This window comes from Colius striatus, chromosome 3 (assembly GCF_028858725.1).
Source record: "Colius striatus isolate bColStr4 chromosome 3, bColStr4.1.hap1, whole genome shotgun sequence".
Lineage (NCBI taxonomy): Eukaryota > Metazoa > Chordata > Aves > Coliiformes > Coliidae > Colius > Colius striatus.
In genome coordinates, this window is record NC_084761.1 from 103,012 (window position 1) to 125,095 (window position 22,084).

At 54.1% G+C, this 22,084-nt stretch overlaps 3 protein-coding genes across 10 annotated transcripts in view; 1 reads left to right on the forward strand and 2 right to left on the reverse strand.

Moving 5' to 3' along the window:
• The window catches only part of NLRC3 (NLR family CARD domain containing 3), a 25,845-nt gene extending 15,247 nt beyond the window's left edge, over positions 1-10,598 (reverse strand). For 2 of the 7 annotated variants that reach the window (XM_061994044.1, XM_061994043.1), the window contains exons 1-2: positions 10,155-10,598; positions 4,474-9,254 (exon numbers count right to left, since the gene is read on the reverse strand). The gene's annotated coding sequence lies outside the window, so the exon portion shown is untranslated. Of the gene's footprint in view, positions 1-2,776; positions 2,902-3,116; positions 3,160-4,473; positions 9,255-10,154 lie in introns of those variants that run through there. The other 5 variants (XM_061994038.1, XM_061994037.1, XM_061994039.1 and 2 more) reach the window with 5 other exon arrangements.
• Positions 5,003-11,067, forward strand: NMRAL1 (NmrA like redox sensor 1). 2 transcript variants are annotated; one of them, XM_061994048.1, is made up of 6 exons: positions 5,003-5,082; positions 5,254-5,319; positions 5,691-5,929; positions 6,664-6,913; positions 7,379-7,569; positions 9,756-11,067. In XM_061994048.1, the coding sequence occupies exons 2-6, from the start codon at positions 5,280-5,282 to the stop codon at positions 9,924-9,926; spliced, it is 891 nt and encodes a 296-aa protein (XP_061850032.1). In that variant the 5' UTR covers positions 5,003-5,082; positions 5,254-5,279; the 3' UTR covers positions 9,927-11,067. The 2 variants fall into 2 exon arrangements, with proteins under 2 accessions (XP_061850032.1, XP_061850031.1); XM_061994047.1 differs by having other exon boundaries at positions 5,008-5,319.
• Positions 10,730-21,564, reverse strand: DNAJA3 (DnaJ heat shock protein family (Hsp40) member A3). Its single transcript, XM_061994046.1, has 11 exons — positions 21,354-21,564; positions 21,073-21,200; positions 20,652-20,735; positions 19,723-19,929; positions 18,534-18,686; positions 17,414-17,561; positions 16,582-16,646; positions 15,578-15,706; positions 15,116-15,231; positions 14,380-14,477; positions 10,730-11,756 (listed from the first exon to the last, which is right to left on the reverse strand). Exons 1-11 carry the CDS (start codon positions 21,541-21,543, stop codon positions 11,734-11,736), a joined length of 1,341 nt encoding a protein of 446 aa, XP_061850030.1. The 5' UTR covers positions 21,544-21,564; the 3' UTR covers positions 10,730-11,733.
• Positions 21,565-22,084: the final 520 nt, after the last annotated feature.

The following is a 22,084-nucleotide window of genomic DNA, read 5'->3' on the forward strand; positions in this document are numbered from 1 at the left end:
CTGCTCTCCCTGACTTCTCAAATCGTCCTCCTGACAGGAGGTGGCTTTGGTCTTCATACAGCAGCCATCCCCCTGAGTCACATCCATCACCCTGTGCTTTGGGAAACTCCCAAGGACTCGGGACTGTCCCACACCAGGATCCGCCACAGCAGCTGCCAGCAGCACCAGGGTTCCTCAGGTTGTGATGCTCAGAAACCTGTGGTGTGGGGGCTCGTGGGCAGATCCATGGGCAGAGCCAAGGGACAGTAGTTGACACCTCGAGTGGGTTCTGTCAGAGCTCTGGGGATGACTGCTGGGTGGGCTGTGGACAGGGCTGAAGGGTGCTTAGTCTAAATAGGCACCAGAGTGCTGGGCAAGAGCTCCTGAATGGCTGCAGAGATCCACATATCGAAAGCACCAGAAAATGGGCTGATCTGCAGTATTTGAGCATCTCATAAAGCTTTCTATATGAAGCAGTGATTGCATCATTAACCAGGCAGCTGAAGGAATAGAGAAATGCCTGTTCCAGCCTGGCTCTGTCCCCACAAACAGGCAGATATCCCCTCAGCCTGGCCCTTGCCTTCTCCCTACCCCATCACTGGGGGTGTTGCTGATGCAGTCAGTTCCTCATGTCTCCAGTTTGGGGTGACATGTCTCAGTGCAGCTCAAACCCAAGCAGCACTGCAGCCATCTCATTTCTGCTCTGCTTCCCCCAGACATGGGGGAGAGAAAACCAGCCCCATGAGACCTTCCTACCACTTCCTGCCATACTGGGTTTCCTCCCGCAATTTTCAAGCTCCTTTGACAACAGACTGTAGGAGCTTTTATTTCTTTCTCCTGCCTTGGATCCACCCTGAATTGATTCTGTTTCAAAGGTCAGCGAGCTGCACACAAACATTTGCCAAGCTAGCATCTCCAGCCATTCCCTCTCAGGTGAGCAAATCCTCAAGCCAGGATGTGGGCTGCCACTTTTTCGCACAACCAAAAAGGATTCAACGTTATTAATTTATGCTAATTAAGCAAAACAATGAAGTATCTTTTGCATGACAGCCAGTTATGAAACTTGCAGGTAACTCAGTTATCTGAGATTACATTTGACTTTCAGATGCAGTCTTTGGTATTTTTCTTATCTGGATTTAATGCTAGTAAATTCTATTGCAATGTCAGAGTGAAGTCCCATGTAAAATCTAACCTCTACCAGCCTTTTTTCCATCTCCAAACTCCAACAAGAATAATAGGGCCCAGACATAGCAGGAGTTGAAACAGCAAGCCATGGAGGTGAGAAGCTGTGAAGGACCTTCAGGCTGAATGCCAGCAGCCCGAACACCACATCTCATTAGGGAAAAGCAGAAAAACAACCTGCAGGTAATTCCAAACAGATTAAAACAAAGCTAACTTCCCAGAGAAGGTCTCTCACAGGGCACTGCTACACCTCACAAGCTGTAGAATGAAATCTGATGTGTTTACTGTGCCCACAGGACACTTTACCACAGACACACACAGCTGATTGAAAAGCAGATCCCTTCTCACCTATGAGATCTCAGGAAATCAGTGGGAAGGTTGGAAGGAGCTGGTGCCATCCTGTCCCCAGCACCAGCCCCATCCACCACCTTGGGAACTGCAGGGATGCCTACAGATGCAACACCCACACCAGCACCCTGCTGGGGTTTGATGCTGGAGTCGGCCCCAACTTTTTGGAGCTACTGCCTCCCAGTTTTCCAGAAAGAAATTTTTATGCAATACAGACATGTTTTGTATAAGCTCTGCCCAGGATGTCCTGAGAAACACACGTCTGGCCTCAGATAACCCTTCTGCACAGGAGCCAAACCCTGGGCTCTGGGGCCACAGTGGGTGACAGCACCCAGGCAGTGCTCCATCTGGTCCTCTCCCCAGCAGTCCCATCTCTAGGGGATATCCAGTGCCCTAATGGCAGCAGGATTCAACCTGCCATGTCTCAGGCTCCCTACCCATGCAGCACCAGGGTTCACAGCTACACGTCCCCCACTCAGCTGCAGCCCCTCAACCTACTCCCCGCACCTCGGTCCCACACAGCGCTGGGGATGTGCTGTAGTGAATAGGGCCAAAGGAGGCACCAGCTGCAGCTTTGGAGGCCCAGGTGCTGCTGGTCCCCCAGCTGAGTTCCAGGAAGGCTGACCCTGTTTCCCAAGGAGAGACATAGGGCTGCAGCTCTGGGCTCCAAAGTCTGTGGGTCTCAGATGACCACTGTCTGTCACTGACAGATGCAGGACCCTACCCCACTCTTTGGTGCCATTTAGCACCATGCCACGAATGGATATGATGCTGATCTCATCCTTTTTTATTTGCAGTACATATTAGGCATTTGGGGGGATGGTTTTGTAGTGGAATGAGTCGAGTAAATGACAATGTGGGAGAAAAGCTGATGCTGCACAAAGCAGAAAGGCTTGGCATGGGCTGGGCAACCTGGCTGCAGCTGCCTTCGTGTCTGGGCAGAAGGTAGCAGGCAAAGGGACAGAATTTCTTACAAGTGCCAGGTCCCCCATGAGGTCCCATGCTCATCTCCATCGCTCAAGGCTATGCCCCACTGCACCCACTCCTGCCAGCACCAGCTGCTGGCAGTTGGTCACATCTTGGCTGTCCCAGGGACCTCTAACCAGTAGCTCCTGGCCCTGCCACATGTTGACCCAGCCATTCCATTTCACATGGCCATTATAGTGAGAGGTCTGCAGTAGCTCATCTCCCATGTAGGAGGGCTGAGCGATGCCTCCCCTTCTTCCCATACTCCTCCAAAGCAAAACTAGCCCCACAAAAACCTTACCTTGTCCTCATACCACCTACACGTGGTCTATGTGGGAGCAGGAGTGCAGAGCGGGCATCCTTGCTGTGGCAGAAGGATGCAGCCCCTTCGTGCCCCCCTCTCAGTCCCTATCCCCAAGAGCTTTGCTTCCTCCTCTTCTGGATGCTGAAGTTCAAGGTAGAAAGTGGAAGCCCCTCTGGTTGGTGGCTCTGCCTCTGGGGGACTCGCAGAGGCAATGGGACCCAGCAGCCTGGGTGATGTTCAGGGCAGCGCCTGGGGAAGGGGAGTCCAGTTTCTCCAGCCACCTGCCCCCCCCATTTCAAGCCCCGTGGCTTTTTCTCCCTTTCAGTTTGCTCCTCACCCCTTCCTGCAGCACAGGTCTCGCTCAGTCTTCCTTCCTGTCAGCACAGGGCTGCCGCCTATGTAAATCGAAGTGAGTCATCTGCTGAAAAGCAGCAGCACAAGTGCCCGTAGCCTGGACAACCCCCCAGGACCCCCTGGCAGTGGCATCTGTCCCAACAGGATGCTCAGTGCATGGCCAACTCCACAGCTGCTTTCTCCCAGGAGAGCCACAAAACCAGGCTGGCCATCCTCCAAATTACACTGGATTCCCTCAAAGCAGAACCACGAGCTCATAGCAGCCTGCAAGAGCTGAGGGAGGAGGCAGGAGCACTGGCGAGGTGCCACGGCAGAGGCTGGTGCTGCAGCAGCTCTGCCCTTTGCTGGGCAGGGCAACATTTCTACAAGTAAATTCAAGCTGTATCTTGAAAGAGCAGAATAAAGGGGCAGAAGTACACACCCTCCCCAAAGCTGTTTCTCTACCAGCACTGAATGTTTCCTTTTTTCTCCCAAACAAGGTGGATTGAAAGGTACCAAGGAGCTAACCCGCGAGACAGAGGAAGCAAGAGGACGGGGTAATAACTAACTTAGAAAAAGATACATCAGCAGCTAACAAGATCTTCATGAACACACCTGCAACCATCAAGGTCTTTGAGAAAAACAGCTCCTTTCAAGGCCAGCCATATGGACTAACTAGCTCAGGGTCAAACCGCAGGCACTCCAAAACGACCACCAGAGCCCACCAAAAGACCCCTGATTCAAATCACGGAGCATGTGCAAGGGGGTGGGGGCTATGTAAATAATTAGTGGGAATTAAAACGAATATGCATGTATTTAATGAGAAATATAATGAATATGTAACTCAACGATAAAGATGGCAGTCAATAGGATAAGACAGACCCACTGCCGAGGAAATATCCCCGGGTGTCTCCATTGCTGCAGCTTTAGACAAGAATGCTGCTCTCTGAAACTCCACGTGGAGCCTGAGGGAGTTTACTCTGACCGGCCATCACCGTATGGCTTTCTGCCAGCGTTGTTACAAGGCTGTGCCTGGGAAGGAGTTAAAACTTTCCATTCCCCGGTGTTAGGTTCTGATGGCAACTTCCCACCCTGTCAGGAGGCTGATTTCAGGAGGAGGTGGCATCTGGCAAGTACTGTCAGCTGTTGCCTTCCCGATAAGCTGAAGTGCCCTCAGGTCGCGAGTGCTGGTGCAGAGTCCGCAGGCAGGGCTGCGCCTCCTGTCCCACAGCTACTCCTTTGTGTTAATTAACGCATTCCAATTATTGTGTTGCAAGTGCACCTTAACACCTCCCTCACGTATTTTCGGGACTATTAACTTGATTCAACCCCAAATTTCCCTGTGTACTAAGTTCACCTACCAAGCTCCCAGCAGGATGACTGTGGCCTCAGTCCCTGCTCCCCACCTCTGATGGGGCCCGGCGGAGCTCGGGAGGCCGCCCGGGACTCGGGCGGTGCCGCAGAGCTCACCAGCGTGGCTACAAAACCCCCAGAACGACTCTCCTCATTTCGCTCGGCATTGGTCGCTTGGCCGGGGGCACCTGTGTCCGTCCCCAGAGCTCTGCCCCACGCAGCACCCACTCTCCCGGGGATAACACGCCATGCACTTTCCGGAGAGGACGGGGGATGATGCTCCTTGGAACAGCCGCGTTTCCACACCGAGGACACAGGGAAGGCGCGGCACCGGAGGGCTGGAAGGACGGACAGAAACGTGAGGCACTGGAGGAGCCGCGACTCTCGGCTGTTACACCGCGGGGATCTCGAGGCCGCGGGACGGTAAAGGGAAAAACCTCTGGCAACCTCCCGGGAGGCGACGCCGCGGCTCTTCGAATTCAAGCGGCCAGCCCCAGCCCAGCCTCGAACCACCCCGCGGGGGTGGAGTCACGCGGGACGGGGAGGTGCGGCCGCCGGCAGATATAGCCGAGCCGAGCCGAGCGGGACCCAACGGGATCGAGTAAAGCTGAACCGAGGTGAGCGAACCCGCTCTCCCCATGGCGAGGTCGCGGCTCCCTACGTGATCGGCGCTGGGCCCTCAGTGTCCCCGTCCCGTGCCCGGACAAGGCCGCCCGAGCGGGGCCGGGGCGGGGTCGCCGAGCCGCGCCCGCACGGCCGTGCGACCGTTCCGCTCCTCGTCTTGACAGGGCTCCGCGACCGCCCGCGCAGCAGCATGTCTGTGAAGAAACTGATCGTGGTGTTCGGGGCAACCGGTGAGTACTCGGGGAAGGGCCCGGCCCCTGCCCGGGAAGCTGCTGGCACAGGCGGTGGGAGGGCGAGTGCTGGCCCGTGCCGCCGTGGCCGCGTCGCTGCTATGCGGGAGAGGTGCCGCGATCCCCGCAGCTAAAGGTGGAGACAGCGGCAGGTTCCCAGAGGCGGCAGGCTCCGGGGCCCCCAGGAGGCTCGGGGGGTCTGGGGAGCGCCGGCCCGGCCCGGGCAGCAGCGCAGGGAGCAGAGGGTGGGCTGGAGGGACCTCAGGAGAGCGCAGAGTCAGACGACGCCGTCTCCCAGTGCCAGCATCCTCTGAGCAGAGCCCTGTGGGCAGCCAAGGGGAGCTGGGCCTCTGACCGCGCTGTCCCTGCAGGGGCCCAGGGGGGCTCCGTCGCCCGGGCTCTGCTGGAAGATGGGATCTTCAGGGTCCGTGCGGTGACACGGGACCTCACCAAGAAAGCGGTCGAGGAGCTGAAGCAGAGGGGAGCTGAGGTGGTGAAGGCAGATCAGGATGATGAGCCATCGCTGGAGCAGGCCTTGGCAGGTGCTTATGGAGCCTTTGTTGTGACCAACTTCTGGGACCATGGCAGCAAAGAGAGAGAAATCACACAGGTACCAGTGCTTGCTTTAACTGAGCCCACGTGCAGAATGGCCTGGTCGGGGCAGGGGTCATGGGACAGCTCTTAGTGCAGCCCTGCCAGGCCCAATGGTTCAAATGGCCAGTGCCCGAAGGTCCCAAGGCTTCACCAACGAACCAGCTCCCAGGTCTTGAAAAGCCAGAACTTGTTCCCTGTTTCCTTGCAGTCATGTGGCTCCAGGATCTGGTGCCTTCGGGGTATTGTTAGATGGCACAAGGCTTGGTGCAATGGGGAACACTGCCTGGGAGTGGGAGCAGGAGTGGGAAGACTCAGCTTTGCCTAGCCAAGACTGTCGCTGGTTGCGGTCCTGTAGCTCTCAGCACTCGCAGCTTTAAGGCCACAATGGGTTGCAGTCTCAGAAATCCCAGAGCCTTACCCAAGGGCAATGTTCACTGCAGGACTGATTTTGTGAGGCAGCATGATTGCCACACCTGAATTGGCAACAAATAAATGATAAGATACGTTAGGGCAGGTGTGCTGGCCCTGGCTGACTTTAGGGCTGGTGTTTCTGTGTTTGGTGGAGCACCTAGCACCAAAGCTGGGGGCTGTGCTGGGCACCTCACAGAGCTCTTTGGGTCTGCTCAGCTCTGGTTCCAGCTGAGGGCTCAGGGTGCCACAAAGGGGAAGCAAGGGGATGAGGATGATGAGGTCTCCCATGTGTCCCATTCCCCTCTTCATGGCCGGTTTCATGCTTCACCCTTCACCCAGGGAAAGCGTCTAGCTGACCTGTCGAAGCGCCTCAGTCTGCAACACGTAGTGTACAGCGGCCTGGAGAATGTGAAGCAGCTGACAGGAGGCCAGCTGGAAGTGCCCCACTTTGATGGCAAAGGTGTGGTGGAGGAGTATTTCCAGAAAACTGGTGTTCCCACCACAATCATCCGACTGCCGTTCTACTTTGAGAACTTCCTCACCTTCTTCAAGCCACAGAAGGCCTCGCAGGGAGACACCTTTGTGCTGTGTAAGATGAGGTCTCTTACTCCTCAGGTCACTCTCCTGTCATTCTCAACTGTTCCCCCTATGCAGAGCCTCACTGAGGGATGGAGGAACCATTAGAGCTTTAGACTGATGGGGAAGGGAGGCCTGTGCCAGCTTGTTGCAGCTGCATTAAGGCCCTTCAGATGTGTTGGGTCTCCTGCAAGAAACCAGTCCTATTTCTGGTGCTGAGGGCTGCTCTGCAGACTCCAGAGCATCTCTGGACACCCCAACTCTGGACACCTGCAGTTGGGATGTTGAAGGCTAACAGTGGGGTTGCAGATCCAGGAGAGTCATGGTGCTGCTCTGGCTGTTCACAGTCTGCTGGCTCAGCCTTGATGGGTGCTCTCGGCTCTTCCTCACCTGGTGTTCAGTCTGGGTGACAGAATCTCTAGCTGTACCTTGTTGGAGCTGGGCTGCACTCTGAGCAGGATCAATCTCTCCTGTGCAGCACTGCCCATGGAGGACTGCCCTATGGATGGGATGGCCGTGGAGGACCTTGGGCCTGTTGTCCTTAGCCTGCTGAAGTCCCCGAAGGAGTACATAGGCCAAGTGATTGGGCTTAGCACTGGCAAGCTCACTGAGGCAGAGTATGCTGCTGTCCTCTCCCAGCAGATGGGCAAGACTGTGGAAGCCAGCAAGGTAGGATGTGTCCCTTGATGTTTGTGACGTTCTTGAGGTGGGGGAAGCTGGCTGGAGTCCCACAGCCTGGATGAGGTGGTGGGGAGACAGCTCGGTGCTCTGCAGGTTGGTGCTGGGCCACTGCTGGTGGTGGGCAGCACCTGGGCCTGGTGGCAGCAGAGCAGCAGCAAGCTGAGCCTCTCCTGTTCATTTGGAGTAGAGAAGGGTCCTGCACAGGGGCTGAGCATCGGCAGCAGTTGCAAAACAAGCAGGGTGAGGATGTGCCGGGCTGGAGGGCCAGCGATGAGGGCTGGAGCGGTGTGGGTTTGGTGTGACTCAGTGCTGGCATCTGGGATTGGTCCCACTGCCTATGCGTGCAAGTGGAACACACTGCACAGAAACTCCTTGTCACGGAGAGCTCACACTGATGGAGCGTGTGGGTGCAGCCAGGCAGGTCTGGGCTTAGATCTGAGGGATAACTGAAGCAAGAGGTCTCCAGAAGAGCTGGGGCCAGGCAGCCACAGAACACATCTCTGCTGTGTGCCCTTCCCTGAGTGCCCTGCTCTATCACTGTTACAGGGCTCAGGGCTCCTCTGTGTGCTGTGTCACCCTTACAGCGCTCCTGCCCTCTGTGTGCTGCGTCACCCTTACAGCGCTCCTGCCCTCTGTGTGCTGCGTCACCCTTACAGCGCTCCTGCCCTCTGTGTGCTGTGTCACCCTTACAGCGCTCCTGCCCTCTGTGTGCTGTGTCACCCTTACAGCGCTCCTGCCCTGTGTGCTGTGTCACCCTTACAGCGCTCCTGCCCTGTGTGCTGCGTCACCCTTACAGCGCTCCTGCCCTCTGTGTGCTGTGTCACTCTTACAGCGCTCCTGCCCTCTGTGTGCTGTGTCACCCTTACAGCGCTCCTGCCCTCTGTGTGCTGTGTCACTCTTACAGCGCTCCTGCCCTCTGTGTGCTGTGTCACCCTTACAGCGCTCCTGCCCTGTGTGCTGTGTCACTCTTACAGCGCTCCTGCCCTCTGTGTGCTGTGTCACCCTTACAGCGCTCCTGCCCTCTGTGTGCTGTGTCACTCTTACAGCGCTCCTGCCCTCTGTGTGCTGTGTCACCCTTACAGCGCTCCTGCCCTGTGTGCTGTGTCACCCTTACAGCGCTCCTGCCCTGTGTGCTGTGTCACCCTTACAGCGCTCCTGCCCTCTGTGTGCTGCGTCACCCTTACAGCGCTCCTGCCCTCTGTGTGCTGTGTCACACTTAGTGCTCCTGCCCTCTGTGTGCTGTGTCACTCTTACAGCGCTCCTGCCCTCTGTGTGCTGTGTCACTCTTACAGCGCTCCTGCCCTCTGTGTGCTGTGTCACTCTTACAGCGCTCCTGCCCTCTGTGTGCTGTGTCACCCTTACAGCGCTCCTGCCCTGTGTGCTGTGTCACCCTTACAGCGCTCCTGCCCTCTGTGTGCTGCGTCACCCTTACAGCACTCCTGCCCTGTGTGCTGCGTCACCCTTACAGCGCTCCTGCCCTGTGTGCTGCGTCACCCTTACAATGTTCCTGAATTCTGTATGTTGTGTTAACCTTACCTGACCTTTCTGTGCTGTATCACCCTTACAGTGCTCGTGGCCTCCGTGTCCCATGACTCATTGTGTTGTTTCTCCTTTGTCTGTGCTCCTTCCCTTGGGCAGCTGATACAAGTACTTGGACTCTGGAAGCAATCTGCCTTCAGAACAAAACATATTTCAGTAGGAACACAGGGTTGTGTGCCTCTGCCTAAGTCCAGGCTAGCTGTGCCAGAGCCAGGCACTAGCCCCAGACAGGTTGGGCTGTTCTCTGCCAGGCAGGGCTGCAGGGCACTCAGGGCATGGCCGTAGCTGTGGCTTTAGGGGGAAGCTGGCTTGGGACAGATCCAGAACAAGCTCCTCAGCACCTGTGCACCATGATTTCCCCACCACCTCAATCCCTTCTTGCACTGTGCCTGGAGAAAGAGTGACAAGGGCACCCTTGGGTCAGCACTGGCTGCAGGCCCTGCTCAGCTTCATCCCCCTCTCCCCCGCTGCTCTGCTGAAGGCTTTCCTCAGCCTCCCCTCCTGCTGCAGGGCTGCTGCTGCTCCCCACACAGCCCCAGCTGCCACACGTGCAGAGCAGCAGAACCTTTGCCTGCAGCAGCTCCCCTGCATGGTCTGAGGGAAACACCCGGGTTTTCTCCAAATTCAATTTGCAGGTATCACGAGAGAAGTTTGGGAAACAGGACTTCCCTGGGGCCAAGGAACTTGCTGCTATGTTCAGTTTCTATACCCTGAAGCCAGACCGCAACGTCGACCTGACCATGAAATTGAACCCCAAGGCCCGCACTTTCCAAGAGTGGGTGGCAGACAACAAAGCCGCCTTCTGACCTCCCCCCTCCTCCTCTTCACCCCAGCTGCTGCAGCCCAGAGTGACTGAGCTGCCTGAGGAAGGGAGCTGGGCTAAGCACACTGCCTTTCTCCTCATGCTGGCAACAGGCTGACCCTGTGGCACAGTGCAGAGCTGTGCTCTGGGGCTGTGCTGCAGCTGAGACTGGGCCCAGCAGGAGCAGGAGGAAAGGCTGCAGACCTGCAGCAGCAGGTGGAAGCAGCAGTACCTGTGTAAGCTTTCTGCAGGGAGCAGATTCCCAAGTGATTCCGGGTGTTCTCATGACTCTGGGGTGGTGGCAGTGGCTTGTGGCAGGATCATTCTCTTTTGCAGGCAGCTCCGAGCACGCAGTACCCTTTGGTGGGCTGAAGGTGTAGTTGCCTCTGGGCCCCTACGGCAGGACCTGCACTGCTGCAGGCTCCTAAGCAAGGAGGAAAGATGAGGGTTTCTCCATGGACCAGGCTGGGGCAGAGCTGGAGAGGCAGCGCTGCACTGGCATCACCCTGGCCAAGGGGATGACATGCAGACAGACGTCCTGTAGAGCGGGAAGGGCCATTGGGCGAGACCTCTGCAAGCCTGCCCGGCTGCAGGATGTGAGACTCACTTAAAAGGTTCCTGCCCTCATACTACCCTGTGCTGAGGGCACGGCAGCCTTTGAGCTTTGAGTCAGCTGCAGGCCCTAGAGCAACTCTCCAGCCATCCTGCCCTGTCCTCTCCTGGGCCAATAGGAAACCTTCTCTCCTGGTACTGGGGGCAGGGGTGACAGCGGGGGGCTGGAGGAGCAGACAAGGCAGCAAAACACAGTGGGTGTTAAACATCTTTATGAAATCAATCTTATTTACATGGATAGAGAATCACTGTACAGTCTAATCAGGAGGGAAGGTGTACTTTATGTCAGCAAATTAAGAAGGATGAGACTAGGACACATCCTCATTTCATGAGTGGATCAGCATAGAGGCTGGCGGTGCCTGCACAGTGTAACTAACAACAGCTTCAGCAACCACGGAACTACTGCACCAGCTCACACCTGCCTGGGAGGAGGGATCCCCTGCACTTGACTCTCACACGTGTTCTTGGACAAATCATTTATGCTATGAGTGTTGCGCTAATTAATAAAAGCTTTTGCCCCAGCTGGCACAATGGCCTGGTGATAAATGTGTGCTCCTTCAGCAGCGTCTGTGGGGTATCTCCAGTTAATTGGGGAGGTCAGGGGAACCTGAAGCAAAGTACAGACTCCATTGCTGCTCTTTGTGCAGGAAGTCAGCAGGACTAAGAAACCCTGGTCTCTGAGGGTAGGCTCAGAGAAGTCCCAGCCCCAGGGAGGCTTACCTCTCCAGGAGGTGGGGGGGATGCAGAGTTAGCATTCACTGACCCACTCGGTCTCCTGGAGAAGAGAAGCAGTGACAAGTCCACCAAGCACATCCGGCACTCAGGAGGGCACCTGAGGGAGCACCATCTTTGGCTCCATACAGCAAACTGCTCCAGTCTGTGCTGGAAGGACAATTTTTGTCTCACATTTCCTGTTAGGATTCTAAACGATATTTCAACTTCCATCTTTACCCAAGAAGCCTCCAGCAGCAGTAGGGGCCGTGGAGCCACCTCAAGAGCATGCCATGTCTCTGCCTAGCTGGCTTCTCCTTCATTATCATTCCCGAGGGTGGTGGGGTGGATCTATCATGATGATTGTTGGCTCGTGGCCTTTCCAGCTGGTATTCTCACTCTGCTGCTGCTGACTGACATCCTTCACTCTCCTGAGCCCGCTGCCAGATTCATTCCCTGCTGCAAAGAGGAGCTGCTGCTGCTGGCTCTTAGTTTCCAGTGGAACGTTTCCCTGTGGTTGAAGCAGAACAGAGGTGTGAAGGCCGCGGTGATGGGATACCAAGCCCCTGCAACTGGTGGTGGGGCAGGAGTGGTCCAGATGTACGGCACTGGCAGCTCTGTGGTGAGCCCAGGCTGTGCAGGGGCAGCAGAGCTGTCCAGGCCCAGCTCCCCCAGGAACACCTTGGCTGCTTGGACTCTGGTACAGCTGCAGAGCAGACACAGGAGCAGAGCCTCCCTGCAGACGTACTCAGCATTCTTGCTGCCTTTTGCTGCAGCAGCAATGCAGTTTAGGCCCTAGCCTTTTGCTCTGGGTCACAGGGGACAGGAAGGGCTTTTCACACCAGTGGCTGGAAGGCCTGAGGCTAAGTGAGAAGTGGTGCTGTGCTTTTGCTGCTTCTGCCTCCCAAGAAGCACAAATGCTGCTGAGTTTGGGGGAAAGGCGACAACAAAACACAAGAGGCCTCCTACCTCGGATGGGGAATCAGGAGCTAAACATTTTCTTAAGTTTGGAAAGGAATCCCTCCTTGTTCTCCTCAGCCTCAGGCCTATCCCCGCCTGCGCCGGCGCTAGCCGTGGCCCTGCCACCTGGACACAAACAGCAAAGGGCTGCAGTCAGACACATCTCCCACCAGCAGCCACCACCTCTGACAAAGTGAGTTGTTTTAGACAGGGAAAGGCCAAATGAAGGCAGATGAGTTTGCCTGCATCCTTGTATACAAGGCCACAGTACTGGGCCACTTGCAGTGGAAGCACTCAACAGCCCGGAGGGGGAATGGACATCTGTGAGTCCACATAACACCAATCCCTTCTCCCCTTCTCAGCCCTCCTATCAGCAAGGGAATTCTCCTGTTGAACAACCAAGTCAGAAACCCCATGGGCTTTCAAAATAAGCCCTTGAACTGAGACCCTGCCACTAAAAATGAGTTGTCAACTGGCCACAGCCAGCCACAGCTCTACAGAAGAAAAAGCTGTATTGGTGGTCCTGGAACAGCCTCTCCCTGTTTCACAGTTGTGCCATGACCCTGTAGAGCAAAGTGGTGCAAAACTATACCAGGAACCTGCCTCGTGTAAATTCAAGCACTGTTCAAACAGTATCAAGGAGAACAGAAACTCAGGATAAAATAAAAAAGGCTACAAGTATCTCAGAGCAAGTGTCTAGATAAGGAATCTGACTAGCAGCAACATTATTTTTCTGTACAAACAGGTCCTTAGAAGTTTTATGTCCCTCCAGAAGCAATTACAGCAAGAATGAGCGAGGCCTCTCTGACAATCTGCTTTTTCTACAGTAAAACTCTCAATAATGAGACCCCCCAGGCCCTCCTCAGGCTTCCTTTATGCACAGAGAACACATGGCCAGCCCTCCTTGGCTGACTGCCAAGCCCAGCCTGATGCAATGGTATGAAACAGGAGCAGCAGAACCCGCCTCCAGCCCTCGAGGTGCTTCCGTTTCCCAGAGCAAGGACACACCTTCAGCTCTGCTCTACACAAGCCACCGGCGCTGGTTTTCATCCACTTTGCTGCTTAATTGTGGTGAAAACTGGCAGGTTTGATTCTTAAAATCCAAGTTTGGAGAGTACTTTTTGCTTTGGCATGTAAATGCCTTTAAAAAGCTGGAATGAAAGTTTTGTGCTTCGAGATCTCTCTCCTTAACCCCCAGGCTGACCTTTAGTGCTTACCCTCAGTGGAAAAGACCGATCTGCTGTGTTATGAGAGCACTCTAAAACCTAACACTGCTAAGTACTGGGCAGACACTGCCTCCCAGTATCCTGAGCCCTGTATTCCTCAGGCTTTGGCATGTGTCACAGAAAGAATCCGAGTGCCTGGGATCATTCAGCAGCTTTGCATGACCCTCACCTTCACCCAGCTGTCCAGAGTCACAAGTGCCCTTTTTGATTTCCAGCATAAAATCAAACCCACTTTAAGAAGTTCATGGTTCCAATATTAGAAAAAAAAATCCTAAACCTGTTTTCCAGTGACAAAGCTCTTGCCTTACTGTTATACTGTGCCTTTAGCTGCTACTGATGCTGGGTATCTCACTGAAACTTAACACACAGAACTGCTGCCTCCAGATTTGTAGCCTGGAGCTGCAAGAGCAGCTGTACACAGCTGCCAGCTGACCTGGTTCCCTCCACCCCGCTGGCTGCTGTCTGGAGCCAACACTCAGCACCATTGCACATTTCTGTACGTTGCCCTGTGTGAAGAGAGGGTGGCTCAGAGCAGCCCTGCCAGCAGCACCCCCCTTCTGCTGCCAAGGAGAAGCATCCCTGCTGCAGTCAGAAGCAGAACACATTCATTACCCACACAGAAAACTGGTCTCAAGCACATTCTCTGCTACTAATATAAGTTACTTCTGGCCCAAAGGCAGAAGCTGGAGTGGAAGGCATTCACCACCACAGTGAGCTGGTGTATCTCAATACTCACACTCTATTCATGCACAGCTTTGCTCAGTTTAGCTTTCTTGGAAGAAGTTCCCCCCTTGCTTTGTACTACAGCCTGCTAACATTACACTATTTCCAGCTGTCAAGGTTTGGCAGGGTGTGCTGACACACTTTCTCATGGTGCCCACCCTCAGGAAGCACTCTGGCCTCCCACACCAGCCCCCCGAGGAAGGAGCACTAGCTCCCACGACTCACCTGACGCTGTGCTGGTGACCCCATTCACCGTGCCGTCCACATCAGCCTCATCCTCAGCATAACTCATCATTAAGGCTCTCTGGCGATCCGTCAGCCTCCTGCAAGTGCAAGACAGAGATGCTGGTTACAGCTGGTTTTAGAACAGAGGTATCTACAAGATTAATACACTTGGCATACACTGAGAACCCCATAAAGAGTAAGCCCAAGTGGAAGGGAAAAGGTAAGACCCGCTGCATTTCACAAAACCACGGTGAAAACACAGAACACTTTGACGTGCTGAGAAGAAACACACGGAGCTACAACAGAAGGCATATCTGGTAGGGAGATCTCAGGAAATGAAGCCCCTGCCAAGTGCAGAAATACTAGCTGAAAAAGTTTCCTTCAGTGCAAGTCTGAAAAGTAACTGCCAAGGAGATGGGTTCCTCTGAGCTGCGGGTGTGAAAGCACAGACACGTGACAAGCCAGGAGACTGAATCTCTGTCACTGGGACCCAGGCAGGACCACAGCCAGTCAGGAAAGTATACAGCTGAAGAACTTCTAACATACCTCCAGGTTTAGGATTTTTTAGAGCTGGGTTGCCAAACAGTATTATTACAAAACCAAAACCAGTCTACCTCACATTTGAATTAAAAGCAGAGTGAGAAATCAATGAGCTTCATAAAGCAATAAGGCACCTCCACAAAATCCTTTGCAAAAAGTTCAAAATGTCACAGAAACTGGTATCAGCTCCACTTACTGAGGAACTTTTATCTTTATGTGAATGTAGTGGTCTCCGTAGCCATAACTGTTAACTTTGGGGATGCCTTTCCCATTCATGCAAATCCTCTGGTCTGGCTGAATACCAGGGGGTATCTGTAACACAAAAGTGTCACCTTTATTACTATAGTTTCACCATTTCTACAGTAATTATTACAGTAATTTAAATAGCAATTCCAAATCTATAAACTTCTTAAGCAACAAGGAACCTCGCAGTCTGCAGACCTTGGAGAGGACTTGTCCAAGAATCCCCCCAGCCCTTCCTTTCCCTACCCCCAAACATCAACAGAGAAGGAGGTGTGACCAAGCAGGTCCCAAATCCCCTAACACTCAGTCCTGAAGAACTCTGAAACTGGATACTTGCAGACCTCTGCAGCAAAGGAGAAGCCTCTGCTGTCCCACACTGACTTATGCTCAAGCTTTTACATATCGTGGTACTTACCGTGATATTGATTGTCTCATACAAGCCTTGACATCTGGCTGTGCCTCCCAGAACAGCCTGTGCTACTGAAATGAGGAGGTCTGAATGGATGTCTGCTCCATTTCTTCTGAACACAGGACTTTTTTGAACCTAAAAGGCAGGCAGTTCCAAAGAGAAGTGAGTAGACACCATAAAGTTATCACAGTAAACTGAAGGTTCTCATAAGAAAGCCTAACAGAATGCTGCAGCCAGACCCTTTATCGTCCTCAAACAGCACCGGTCAGGAATGTCATTAATGATCAGTCTTTCAGACGAACACAAATCTTGAAAGCAGCTGTAATTAGCCAGAGGCTCAGGAGGATGCCTGCTTCCTACCTCAGCAACTCCCTCCCTAATCCTGTTAATTTATCAGGGTCAGTCTGTTCTGTGGAGACTAAGACGCTGCCTTGCCCACTTCCACGAACAGAGGGAAGCCAGAAGAGAAGGGGGAGGCAAGCACCTCTGCAGTGGCCTCACAGGGTGGAAGACGATTAAACCCTCCTGCACCACAAAAAAAAGAACTGAAATTTTCTCCTTGACAGAGACATGCATGACAGGAGACCTACAGGAGAAGAGGGCCCCAGCTACAAACCCTGTGCAAGGCAGCACTCAGTGTGCACCCGCGGCAGGACACATGCCCAGTCAGCCTCTGGCGGGCATTCCCACAGCCCCTGGCTACTCCCACCCTTGCACACAGCTCCTTCACATGTCTGAATCACTCCAGGTATCAAGAATCTGCCCTGCAGAAGGGCCCCGTCCTGGAAGCAGCAGCACAACTTCCTGAGCAGACTCAGTGCGACACACCACTTGTTACCACATAAACCTCCTGCTCTCTAGCAAAGTTCACGTGGATCGTGTTACCTCAGCTGTTTCCAAGGATCATTCGCTCTTCCTCCTCCATCTCCCATTCAGCCAGTCACCTCCCAGACAGTTAAGAACCACACAATCAAACAGCTTAAATAATGAGAACAGCTTATGGTACATACCCTGAACGTGATGAAAATTTCTTTCTTCCCCACGGGCATCCGAACTGTCTGCCCATCCTCAACACCTGCAACCGGGGGGAAAACAAAGCAAAGAGGGACTGTTAACCTGTGTTTACAGTCCAGGTGTATACCTACCACTGTCCCTGGCCATCACAGCTGCCCCCACCCACTCACAGGCAGCACAGTGACTCTCTCCACAGGAGCCCAGGAGCTGTGGCCAAGGGAAAGAGGTGTCAGCACATGGTTATAGCTCTGAGGTGATAGCTACACCCCAATCAGGCTCATTACTTCAATCCTTATGGAATTCTTTAGGGAAACGCACCAGACTAAGTCTCCACAAGCTGCAGGAAAATGACAGGTTGCTCACCAGGGTGGTCTCGGAGAAGGAAGCCTTCAGTCCTTCCCCTCACTCTGTCCTCTCTGTTGAGGAAGGTCATCAGCTCACTGTTCTGAGCCAAGCTAAGCCTTTCAAGATTCACAGCCTCTCCCCAGGCTTCATCAAGGTCAAACCAAAGACTTAAGGATACAAAACCTTTTGAGTTTCACTCTTCAAAATCTGCCTAGAAGGATCCATGCCAGAACCAAAACTTCTGCTCAGCAAGGGCAAAGCAAACATTTATACTATGGCCAGTAAGCTCCCCTCTATTCCCAGCCCTTTCCAACACCAAGCTATCAACCTGCTTTCTTCTTAAGATAACCCCTCTGCAGTAAAACTTCTCATGTTGCTTTCAGGTTGGAACCTGGCAGGGAGGCACGTGCCTTGCCATCAGCAGAGTCAAAGCAAGGGACTACAATTATTTCTCAGTGAGCAGCACACGAGCACACCACTCACCAGCTGGCACGGGAACCATCACTCTCTTCTTTTGCTTGGTCTGCCCAGTGCCTCGGCATACCACGCACGGTGTCGTTATGACAGAGCCGCGGCCACCGCAGCGCCGGCACGTGGAGCGCATGACGAATGGGCCCGTGTTTATTGTCTCCTAGTGAGCAAAACACAGACCATACAACTATTTGGTACTGAGATGGAACTTTTCAACTCCACAGAATGTTCCCAGCGACCAGCCTCGCACATTTGAGCCCCTCTAATCACACACGGAACCTGGCAGGGCAGTGACTAACCCCCTTTGACAAGGCGTGGAGCAGAAAACCATCTCAGCAATCTAAAGGGGATGCTGCTCCTGAGAAGTTGGGTCAGTCACTTGCCACCACATTCTGGTTTCCCCTGCAAAGCACCACTGCCATAAGCAAGGGTCTCATGGGGAGGGGAAGGCAAACACAATGCTTGGTCTCTAGGCTTTAACGCTCAAGCAGGAACAAAGCTCCTTACAGTGTGATTTCATGAGGAGCTACAAATATTAGCATTTTGAGGAATCCAAGGACAAACCACTTACATTAACTGTTGCCAGTGTTCAGGAAAGCATTATGCAGACTAAGCTATGGGCCGACCTGTGCCAGCCATCCACCAGACCACAGCACAGGAGGCAAGAGCCTCCTCTGGCCAGCTACAGCTGCACTGGTCACTGCCAGTGCCAGTTCCCATCCTGAGGTATGGAAGCTGAAAACCTGAGGCTTGATCACTGCTTACCATAAGTAACACGCACCATCTTGGTTCATGATTACCCTTAGGCTATCATCACCTTATCACCTCCCTCCTCCCTCCACCCCTCAATTCAAAGCATCCCACTGAACGCCCAAGTAACTTCAGAATGTTACAGCATGAAAACACGATTTGCTTGGGGCACAATGATGATCCAGCCCTGCTGATGATCCAGCCCCGAAGGCCAGTGCTTTTAAGCTGGACAGAGCACTTTAATGCAAAAACCCATCTAGTGCCTATGAACATCAAGTCCACATTAACTGGGCTTTGCTGAAGGCAAGTTAATGACCGTGGTGTGAATTTTTCACCATGGAAGGAGAAGCCCAGCAGAGCCCGTGTCTCCACCAGCCCTTACCATGCCAGTGCCGCTGCAGTAGTGGCAGCGCTGCACTTTGGTACCAGGCTCGTGTCCTTTACCATCACATCGCTCGCAGGAGTCGTTGATGTTCACCACAATCTCCTTGTTGACACCTTTGGCAGCTTGGGTGAAGGTCAGCTCCATGATGTACTGTACAGGAAACACCAACACCAGTCTACAACTGACATGCAAGAGGTTTTAAGCAGATTCAAACTCGTTTAGGCCAAACACCAAACAATGATTAAAACACATCATACAGGTACTGGAAGGTGGGAAGAAACAGATTGAGGAGGGTTGTGCCTGTCTTGAGGAAGAGACAACCTATCTCATATAAATGAAACAGGGGTACAGTAGGATAGCAAACATTGCAGGAATGATGACTACACCACTCTGATGAGAAGTTACATACCAGGGATGAGATTTAAAAAAAACACAAAAGGAAGTAAAAAATGGAAGTCAAGCATTTTTGTTTCTGCCCTCAGGACAACTCTTAATACTTAGAAGGCTTTGTTTAATGAGAACACAGCAGCAGGTAAGGGAGAGGCTTTCAATCCAAAAGAATCCTCAGCTCTTCCTCAATAAACTCTTTACATCAGCAAAGATGGCTGCACAAAATAGGAAATTCTGTTTATAACAGAAAGGCTATTTAGTAAAGCCAGAAGAACCAAATACTAAGCATTTCTGAAGACATGAATCAACACTGTCAATACTTAAAAGAGCACTTAGCTGCAGAACAAAGGGGTTTTTTTACGGGCTCCACTGCAAAGTGAAGCCAAATAAGTTGCAAAATAAAGCAAATTAAGCAGTCAAACCTAATGCTGGAAGGCTTGTTTTATACTTAAAGGTATTTTGTGGGTTTTAGCACCACAGATCAAAGTGAAGCTATGTAAATCAACATACTGCAGAAAAGCTGCCTTGACACCCATGGAACTGTTTGGCAGCAACAACCAGTGTCAGCAGATACCAGATGAAGCGGCTGAAGTTCAGGAAAATGCATTCTCTGTGGAGGATGTATCTACATAGTTTCCTAAAACCAGGCAATCCCCCCACCATAGAGAGGGACATTCACGTGCTGACACTCCAGCCCTGTCCTAGAGCAATCTGAGACAAGGGGGCCCCTCCCCAGCTTTTGTGTTCCACGTTTCTTGTTCTCATTTCACCACTCAGAAAACATCACACTTCATACCTCCTGGGGCTGGTCAAAGACATTCTGAAAGTCACCAAAAGGGGATCCCGAAAACTCTCCAAAGATTTTCCTGAAGAGCTCCTCGGGGTCGATGGAGGGGCCGCTGCTCCAGTACTGCCGCCCCGAGCCCGCACCACCTGCGCCTGCATCAAAGCTGGCCGTGCCGTATGCGTCGTACTGCTTCCGCTTCACCTCATCGCTCAGCACCTTGGGGGAGAAAGAGCAATGCCCTCAGGATGCTGTGCAGGTGCCAGACAGCCACACCGCCCACTGGCAGAGCGGCCCTTCTTGGGAAAAGCCCAGAGCACTGGCATTACAGTTACCAGCCCACCTCCTAAACCACCCCAGCATGGGGTGGGGGGGGCAGCCCCAGCTCTCAGCAGCACATGAATTGCTGAAAAGCTGCCTCTTCCCTGGCACCCCTCAGCTCGTTGTCAGGAAAACAAGGTCTTGCTAATTTACAGCAAGCAAAAATACCTTACAGAGCTCATCATTAACACACTGTGTGGAAGCCGGTGATAAGAGTAACAGGGAGCAAAAACCAGCAGATTTCTGAAGGAGAGCAAGAAGAAGCAGGGACAAGGTGTAGCACAGCAGAGGTACCTGTCACAAGGAGTTGCTAACTGCTGACAGGGTTTTCTGCTTGTTTAAGATGACCAATAACTGCATCACAGTGAGCACAGCATCTGTGCCAGTCAGCTGCTGCTAAGAGCGAGCACAAATTCAAACCTCCCACAATACTCTGCTAAATCAGATACTTGGGCCAGGTAATTTCCTGGAGACACCGTTGGGACAGAGGCCCTCACGCCTGAAGTACAAGACACCAGAAAGAAAGCCATGCTTTTATGAGAAATGCACATAAGATTCTTTCCTCCCCTCTATCCTCCCATCTTTCCTCCATTTCACCATGATAAAATCCTGCACGTTACCTCATAGGCTTCTGCCAGCTGAGAGAACTTCTCTTTTGCTTTAGGGTCATCCTTATTTGTATCAGGGTGGTATTTCTTTGCCAGCTAAACAACAAAAAACAAGTCACTAGAGACAGATAGAAGCCATTCACTTCAGCACGGGAACTAAAAGCTTTTGTTTCCCATTACCATCCCAATACAAGGGGCTCCAGAAGCTGCTCCTGAGTCTCTCCACCATCCCAAGACCTTCTAGGATGAAACCCACAACAGTACTGTAGGTGACTACTCTTTTTAGCAGATGCCCAAACCCACACACTGAGCTTTCCCACTGCTCCCTCCCTTCATCCCCCGAGGTCCAAACGCAGCAAACTCTGCAGAGGTTTCATTCTTTGCGGCAGCCACCGCTGCTGTCCCCCGGCTACGGGCCCACGGCGGGACGTGCCTGGTAATAGGCCTTCTTGATCTCCTTCTGGGTGGCGGTGCGGGGCACCCCCAGCACCTGGTAGTAGTCCTCCTTGGCGCGGGCCGCGGCGCTGGTGTGGAAGGAGGCAGCGGCAGCGCGACTCGTCCCTGCAGGAGAGGAGGAGAGAGGGGCCGGGGTGAGGGCCGGGCCGGCGCCGCGGCGGGACAAGGCCTGGGGGAAGGAGTCCAGTCCCTGACGCAGCGGCCAGCCGCCCGGCCGGCTGAGGCCCCACCGCCGCCCCCCCCCCCGGCCCCGCTCACCCGCGGCGCAGAGCCCGGCGCACGGCGGCAGGAGGCGGCGGGCGGCGCGGGCCGAGGCGGCGGCAGGCGGCGGCGGGACGCTGAGCCCCCGGAGCAGCCAGACGAGCGGCGGCCGCCCGTCCGCCGGCCCGCGGCTCCTGACGGCGGCGGCGGCCGCCCCAAGCCAGCGCGAGGCGCTCCCGGCCGCCATCTTGGCCCGCGCGCAGCGCTCCGCCTGCGCCACCGGCACCACGCGACGGCACGCGCTGCGCCGGGAGCGCGCCGCGCACGCGCGGGGCCGGGGCACCCCCACAGAGCCGCGGGCCGGCGCGGGAGGGGCCGAGGCGCCAGCCCCGCAGCGGCGCCCTCAGCTCCCGCCCGGGGACTCTGCTCCCCTCGAGTGGACAAAACACTGTCGAGCCGAAATAAGCTCTTCTGGACCCCCAGAGGGCGAGCTGACGCCCCGCTGCACCACGAGCTGGAGCGTTTCTCTGGGGAGAGGAGTGATGTGTGCCAAGCGCGTTTCTGCCGCCGTTGCCAGGCGCCTTTAAGCGAGCGCTCCTCAGAAGGGCTGAGCTCAGGGATGCGTGGGAGGACGCGGCAGCCGTGCTGAGCAGCCAGAGCGATGCGTCACATCTTGTCTGCACTCGCTGTGCACACAAGAGTCACAGCCCGGGCGGCGGGATGAAGACCTGAGCGCTGCCGGTGTGGGTGATGCCATGGCCGGGCCCCGTGGGCTCCGACCCGGCCCT

Excerpts from the sequence above, each read along its gene's own strand:
- NMRAL1 (XM_061994048.1), top strand. The coding sequence starts at position 5,280 with ATGTCTGTGAAGAAACTGATCGTGGTGTTCGGGGCAACCG. Across the intron at positions 5,320-5,690 it reads CGTGGTGTTCGGGGCAACCG|GGGCCCAGGGGGGCTCCGTC; the intron begins GTGAGTACTCGG and ends CTGTCCCTGCAG. Across the intron at positions 5,930-6,663 it reads AAGAGAGAGAAATCACACAG|GGAAAGCGTCTAGCTGACCT; the intron begins GTACCAGTGCTT and ends CCCTTCACCCAG.
- DNAJA3 (XM_061994046.1), bottom strand. The coding sequence starts at position 21,543 with ATGGCGGCCGGGAGCGCCTCGCGCTGGCTTGGGGCGGCCGCCGCCGCC. Across the intron at positions 21,201-21,353 it reads CGCCGGGCTCTGCGCCGCGG|GGACGAGTCGCGCTGCCGCT; the intron begins GTGAGCGGGGCC and ends CCTCTCCTGCAG. Across the intron at positions 15,707-16,581 it reads AAATTTTCATCACGTTCAGG|GTTCAAAAAAGTCCTGTGTT; the intron begins GTATGTACCATA and ends CCTGCCTTTTAG.